A 7,365-nucleotide genomic window follows, 5' to 3' on the forward strand; every position below is an offset into this window, starting at 1 on the left:
AAGCAGTGGTATCAACGCAGAGTACTTTGCCGGTTGCGACTGTGTCCAACTGTCTCGATGGTGAAGTGGAGAGGCCGCTAGCGGTGATAATAGCGGTGGCGGCAGGTTCCACGGCGTCGATGGTGATGTGTATCGCCGTACCCTGATGTCCCACTGACTCAGGAAAAAGCGTGGCGGTCGGGTGAATTCCACAGGCGCCAGCTCTATCGGGTGTAGCGTCCACTTCCTGAAGCTCGTACACGTATGGTTGCCTGTAAGTCCTGGTGTCTTTTCTCCCTCACTGATGGGCTGCCGACTAGTCCCGGGTGAAGTGGGAGGCAGCTGTGGTCGAGGAAGACTCAGGTCCTGTGGTACTACAGGAGGCAGCGTAGGCTGTCGCTAATTCAAAAGAATTCGTGAGCTCGAACTGACTGACGGGCAGGAGGTCCTCTCCGCAGTCAGAGCGGGCTGCGAATTGAAGGCTTCTCGCCGTGCGCCGTCTTATAAGCCCCACTCACTGGATTTCACTTGCTGGCGCCCACTCCCGCTCGTGGCCGCCTCACGGTAAGCCTTCGTGGCTCGCGCGGTGCTCGCGCGCGGGTTTCACGTACTCCGCGCGTGAGAATTCGTTCGCGCGTCTACCGGGTCGTTCGTGCGTAATTATGGTGGTTTCTCGAGCCGCCACATATATATATCCGGAAAATAAGACAATGCATTTTTAATAACTAATATAAAAATCACAATCTCCTTTTTCAATTAATGTGTATACTTTATAAAACTGCAAATAGTCCACATTTACGGTATGAAATTTATCTGAAATATGTATAGCATACGCTTGATAGTGAATATCAAAATACTTTGTAAACAAATATTTTACATTAGCAGTAAAATCAGATGGTACATATACTCTGTTACATACATTTATGGTGGTTTTAAAAATGTCCATAATTTCCACGAATATAGGGCATTCATCATCGTCAATACCTAATAAAACGATCGAGCCTCTTGTAAGCGTTACATTTCCAAAGGAAACATTTTTCAATACGGTTCTATTTGTGCAGTTATTTAATAATACATTGTTAATAATATTTAATGAATTATCTTCTGTGTATGTGATATATGATGCACCACCACATTGTAATGTGATGAAAAAATTGCTTAACATTAATTGATGCTTAACAGCAATACTATAACATATGTTTTTTCTGCAAGTTGCAATGTAAGCAATGCCTCTTCATAATCAGGACTTTCTGGAGTGTTCTCTTTGTTTTCAACGATTGTTTGTTTCTTAATGTATCTTTTCAGATTGTTGTATTTGTCCCACAGTTTTCCGTTAGCAAGACGTTTTTGTTTTGCATTACTTGGAACATAATATGTCGATATTGTTTCGTATTTAAAAAGGCTGACTATTTCTTCAGCCCATTTCTGGAAATCTGCCGAACTTACTCTACAACATCCCATTAGAATGAAATTAATAAGTGATAAAAAACATATACATATACAAATGTAATAAACCGCTTTCGCGAGGCGGTCGTGGATAACTCGGTCGGGATCCGGGGCTCGTGAAAGGGGTATCGAGAGACGAACGATAGATGCGTTAGGTAAAATATAATTTATTGCGTTTAAATATGTGTGTATACAGAGTGAGTATGCGTGTGTAATTATTGTGTATGTCGGTGTGTGTGTGCGCTTGTATGTGAGTGAATGGCAAGCGAGCGAGTGCGTGTGCGAACGGGTGATATCTGCGTGAGATTTACAATGTCTGTGGGTGTGATCGTGTGTACGTAGCCAAATGCCCTCGTGTATGTGTAAATGTCGGAATTGTCTAACGGCGGTCGTGTCGGTCGCGGGGCATCCGAATTGCATGCATGGATTCACGGATGCACGATGCGGAATACGATTTCGGCGGATTCGCAAATAATATATCGATTACTTTGCGCGGATCGGGATTTCGGCAGGAGCCGTTAACTATCGGGCGGTAATTCCGGTCGGGTCGGTGGGCGGTCCTTAACCGCGTCGGTATCGATCTGATTGTGTCGATCGATGTCGCGGCCGGGTTAGATCCTCCCCCTTGAGTGGGACTTAGCGCGCCGTATTAATGGCGATTCCGGTTGTGGTAATGGCGGTCGCGGAATTACTACAAGTCACGGATATCGCGGTCTTGGTTTGTCGGGATGATTTTTCCGTAAGATGCAGGAGTGCAACGGCCGACGGGAACACCCGTCAATGGCAGGGAACTCCCTACCACTGGATAATCGCCGTTGCACGCAGGTGGACGGATGCGTGTGAGGTATCGAGAACTCTCGACGGAGGCTGGGTACGCCCAACCCCGTTTTCCTCTTATCGCAATCGGTCGGAAGGATCGCTCGTGGAGATGCCGCAAACTCTCGGCGGAGGCTGGGTACTCCCAACCCCGTTTTCTCTCTCCTTGAGCGGTTATAGGATCGTATCGGCGTTTCCAGGCGTCTTACAGACTCTGGCGGTTGCGGAAGATCTGGTCTCGAGGTAGAAAATTGGCTCTTATTTATACCGCTTTTTCCGGCGGGTGCGCGTGCGTAATATGCCTGACTGTTTTAAGGCATATTGTATAATGTTGAACCGCCGCGCGCGACTCGGGTGGTTTCGGGAACGGTCGGTACGGTTACCCGAGCGCGGTGACGGTTCCTGGTAAACAAACGCGTCTTGACGGCGGTTATAAATTTGAACGCCTTTTCTATATCTTAAAAATGGGCGCTCGGCGCCTCCGCATTATGCCCGACCGGTGTTTGTCGGGCGGCGGACTTCCGGCGGATCGACGGCCGGGTAACGGTGGAGGGATGCATCGTTACACAAACAATTTTTTAAGATGGTACATACTTCATAGATTTGCAAAGAAGTTTGTCTATAATGAAATGACTTATTTTATTACGGTCTGATGCAGTCAAACGTGTTTGCGTCAATATTTTTCGACCACAACTGGATTCGGAAAGCAATTCTTTTAGAGCCTAAAAAAAATATTAAAGTAATACAAAATAACACAAAATTTTAGGATTACGTAACACTTGCCTACTTCGAAAAAGTTAATTATGATAAAGTTTTAAGAATATAATTGCAAAGTTCGTATAAAAATGCATACTTGTCCACGATTGTCATTTGACTCCTTGGAAGAACAGCTACCTATACTGACAGTTTCTTCGATATCACTTGTAGCCAAATTCGTTGAAGTTTCCTACAGCGATGTTATTTATAAATTAACTTATCAAAAATTCAAAGGAGACAAAATATAGAATTAATATTTTTATAAACTTGGTAATTCCTATTTGCCAATCTATATTTGCAAAAATTATTATTTCCAATAGAAATAGGATCTTACAGAAAGTATAAATTATCTTACCGATATTACTGAATCTTCCTTTGCAATTGTAAGTAATTTTTTACGATTTTCAAGGAAACGAAAACGTTTTCCAATTGTAGGGATTAATTCTTTTATCATATATTCGGGCATGTATAGAAATGCCTGTTCATCTATGCCCTCATCTAAACAAATACAAAATGCAACATAATTATAATTATATTCTACAGTTGAAATAAAAGGTTAATAAAATTAATTAACCTTTAAATTTTTGTATATATTCTGAAAGACCCCACTCTTCTAATTTTTCCTCGTAAGAATGCGACATTATGCGATAGAAAAAATTGAAATGGAACGTTCAACCTACAATATTACATGCAAATAAAAACAATTATGAGAGAGAAAAGCAAACAATTACATTTATTAAAATTAAAATTTTAATAAAGAATACTTTATAGTATGCAAAACTTCATTTTTTTCAGAAACACTTTAATACGTAATTGTTCATAAACATACTCTATACATCAGATGTGCCCTGAAGTGCGTTAGAGAAAAAAGTACTCGCCGTACTACCGTTGTACAAATGAGCACATATACGTTATTTCAATACAACTTACTTGTCTGTAAACGACGTATTTTATTGATATGGTGACGATAAATGCGTACGCACTTACACACTGCTTTTACGCCGGTAACTGCTGCTCGGTAGATCGTGTTCGAACAAGCACGCACGTGTCTTCTATGCTTATTTCGCAATTAGATACTTAAGCCATTCACATGCTACGTGCATGTCCAAAAAATCTTATTCTATTTTGGTAGACTTTGATAGTCCAACAATACGAGACAGCACAATAACTATTCTATTCTTCAAATATGCGCACTTTATTTTAACGTTCACTCTCATCGGTCACTTCGATCACTTTGCCAGCGTGATATAGAGGACGCGGCTCATCCGAAAATGGGGTGATGGGGATATGCTCATGATAAGGGCTCTTGTACACAGGACACGTAAAGCCGGTCACACATCATAATCGTAACCGTAACCTAAAGATTCGACCAATCGTTCGAGCATTGCTCGATTCGGCTGTCCGTTAATGTAACCGTAACCGAATCTTACAATTAAATACAACTAACAATTAATAAGAAATATTAATCAATGATAAATCATAATAAATTAGACACACATACACCGTACACGCACTTTTTGTTTGTAATATCACATGTAAGGTTAATTTACAAATATTGTTAAATATGCTATTAATAAGGTCCCACCTACTATTGAGATATAGCTGTTATTATAATTTTCTTCACTTATTATTACTATATTAATATCTAAGTGACCGATAATAATATAGTAACACTTTCTATTATTAAAATTGCGATGACTATATATGAATAGTAAAATTATATACTATTCCTTTTTCCTTCATTTTTACTATATAAGATTCAAAATTATTACAATCTATAGTAAAAAGTTTTATTGCTTCTCGGTACCATGCATATATGGTTGATATTACTAGTATTATAATAGAATTTACTATAAAAATGAGTATCCCGACTATAATTTTTTTACCATGCAATTATAGTCAATTTTATCATCGATTTTATTATCAGTGTCGAGTACGACGCGAGAGAGCGCAAGATAAAACGCTTGGCTCAGCCTGAGGAGAAGGCCGACGCGACGAGCAAACGTTACGTCGAGGAAATCACATCGCATTTGAGAAAAGACGCGGACGAGGCGGGGTAGGGCGTCATCCTACTGTTCACGAGACTCCCCCAGCTCGATAACGCTCTGGGTAAACGAATAGACGTCGCGGAGAGTTTTGTTTCCAAGATAAAAGCGCGCGACGACGCTCTGAGTAAACGAATAGACGCCGTGGAAAATTCCATTTCGAGAACAGAAGCGAGCGCTAACGCTCTAGATAAACGGATCGATGCTTTGGATAAACGAATTAATGGTTTAAGCGATCGAATCGATGCCGCGAAAAATATCGCTCAACTCGGCGGAGTCCTCGACGAGAAGCGCGACGTATACTAATACTTTGTCACCGAATTTGAATTTTATTTCCCTAGTATCCTTATCGTACTATTGTTTAACTTTAATTTTTTTTTCTTTAACATGCTCTTTTGCGAGCTGATTTGTTGCCCATAGCCTTTCTTTCAATTCTTGCGCGTAATCGTCGTAATTATATGTCGGCTTAGGCGGTCTCATCAGCGACGTAGGTAGATCCGCTTGGTGTCCGTAGACTAATTCAAAAGATGTATATCTCGTAGCTGTATGTGGCGTCGTGTTATACGTGAACATCGCGAACGGTATCCATTCGTCCCAATCTGTCTGATCTTCGTTTATATAATGTCTTAAATATTCAGCTAATGTTCGATGCGATTGTCCTAACGTGTCATTACTTTCCGGATGATAGGCAGTTGTTTATATTTTATTTATTTTTTATAGTTTGCATGTATTTATAAATATGTCGCTTAGGAAATTTGTGCCTTGATCCGTTAAAATTTTTTCCGGAATTCCGTGTTCGAAAACAATTTTTGTAACGAATTCTTTACTGACCGTGTTCGCTTCTTGATTTGGAATCGGTATCGCTTTACTGAATTTCGCTAAATTGTCTTGAAATGTTAATAGATATTTATTTTCGTTGGTTCCGTAGTTATAGTTAACGGTCCTACGTTATCTAACGCGCATTTTTCGAAAGGTTTTGTCGGTGTGTCCGTAATTATTAACGGTATTTTATTTTTTTGACAAAATTCGCATTTCGATATGTATTTTTCGACGTCTTTTGTTAATCCAATTATGATTTAGGCGGATTCTTTCTATTGTCCGCTCGATTTCTTGATGCCCTCCTGTGGGTGCATCGTGATATTCGTATAGTATCTGTTTCTTCTGTTCCTCCGTATATTTTTTCTCTTCGTCGGAGTTCGTCTCTTCTTCTGTTGCGAGGACTTCTCGCTCCTCTTCTGTTTCATATGCGTCTTTTTTTACATTGCGGTTCAGTGTATCGGCATTCGCGTTTGCTCGTTCGGCTTTATGAATAATTTCATAATCATATTCTTCGAGTTTTAATTTCCATCGAATTAATCTTGATCCGGGATCGTTTACATTAAATAACCAGATTAATGATTTATGATCGGTTACGATTTTTAATTTTGTACCGCATACATATGGCCTAAAATGTTTTACAGCCCATACAATTGCTAATAATTCTTTCTCTGTTGTATTATAATTCTGTTCCGCCCGCGATAAAACTCTGCTGGTGTAAGCAATTGGCCGGTCATTGCCTACTTTTCTTTGTGACAATACTACTCCGATGGCATAGTCGGAGGCATCGGTGGTCACTATAAATTCTTGAGTAAAGTCTGGATATTTTAGCACTGGCACTGTCATTAATTTTTCTTTTAATATTTCAAAAGCATTTTACTGTTCCATTGTCCACTCGAATTTTTTTTTTTTCGTTAATTTAGTGGCTTGGCTATTCTTGAGAAGTCTTCTATAAATTTTGTGTAATATCCGGCTAGTTCTATGAAAGATTGTACATCCTTTACTTTCTTCGGCGTCGGAAATTCTTTTATTGCCGTTAATTTTGACGGATCCGGAGATATTCCATTCTCCGAAATAATATGACCTAAATAAATCTTTTTTGCGTAAAAATTCGCATTTATCCGACTGTAATTTTAGATTATTTTTTCGAAGTCTCTGTAGTACTTTCTTGAGTCGTTTGTTGTGGTCCTCTAAGCTTGATCCATATATAACGATGTCATTCAGATAAACTACTCAGATAAAACATTTTAATCCTTGTATTCCGTCAAAACTGAATTCATCAATCGCTGGAATGTCGCTGGCGCATTCTTTAGTCCGAACGGCATTCTATTGTATTAAACTCATAATGTCCGTAGGGCGTTGAAAATGCTGTTTTATTTTTATCTCGTTCAGTCATCGGTATCTGGTAATATCTTGATGCCAAATCTAAGATAGTAAAATATTTGGCATTTCCTAACTGGTCCAATATATCGGTGATGTTGGGCAGTGGAAATGAGTCGCCTATCGT

General features: G+C 39.8%; 1 protein-coding gene across 1 annotated transcript; it reads right to left on the minus strand.

Annotated features, from left to right (window-relative positions):
* Positions 1-5,396: 5,396 nt before the first annotated feature.
* Positions 5,397-6,704, minus strand: LOC138941511 (uncharacterized). The gene is made up of 2 exons (XM_070311264.1): positions 6,501-6,704; positions 5,397-5,645 (listed from the first exon to the last, which is right to left on the minus strand). Exons 1-2 carry the CDS (start codon positions 6,702-6,704, stop codon positions 5,397-5,399), a joined length of 453 nt encoding a protein of 150 aa, XP_070167365.1.
* Positions 6,705-7,365: the final 661 nt, after the last annotated feature.

This window comes from Polyergus mexicanus, unplaced genomic scaffold, assembly GCF_030449975.1.
Source record: "Polyergus mexicanus isolate NDT 795.1 unplaced genomic scaffold, iyPolMexi1.0 SCAF_2, whole genome shotgun sequence".
NCBI classification, from domain to species: Eukaryota; Metazoa; Arthropoda; class Insecta; order Hymenoptera; family Formicidae; genus Polyergus; species Polyergus mexicanus.

Bases quoted from the DNA above. Each gene is read 5' to 3' on its own strand.
- LOC138941511 (XM_070311264.1), bottom strand. From the start codon at position 6,704: ATGACAGTGCCAGTGCTAAAATATCCAGACTTTACTCAAGAATTTATA. The intron at 5,646-6,500 runs GTAAAACATTTT...AACGAAGATCAG, and splicing joins TATTAGCAATTGTATGGGCT to ACAGATTGGGACGAATGGAT.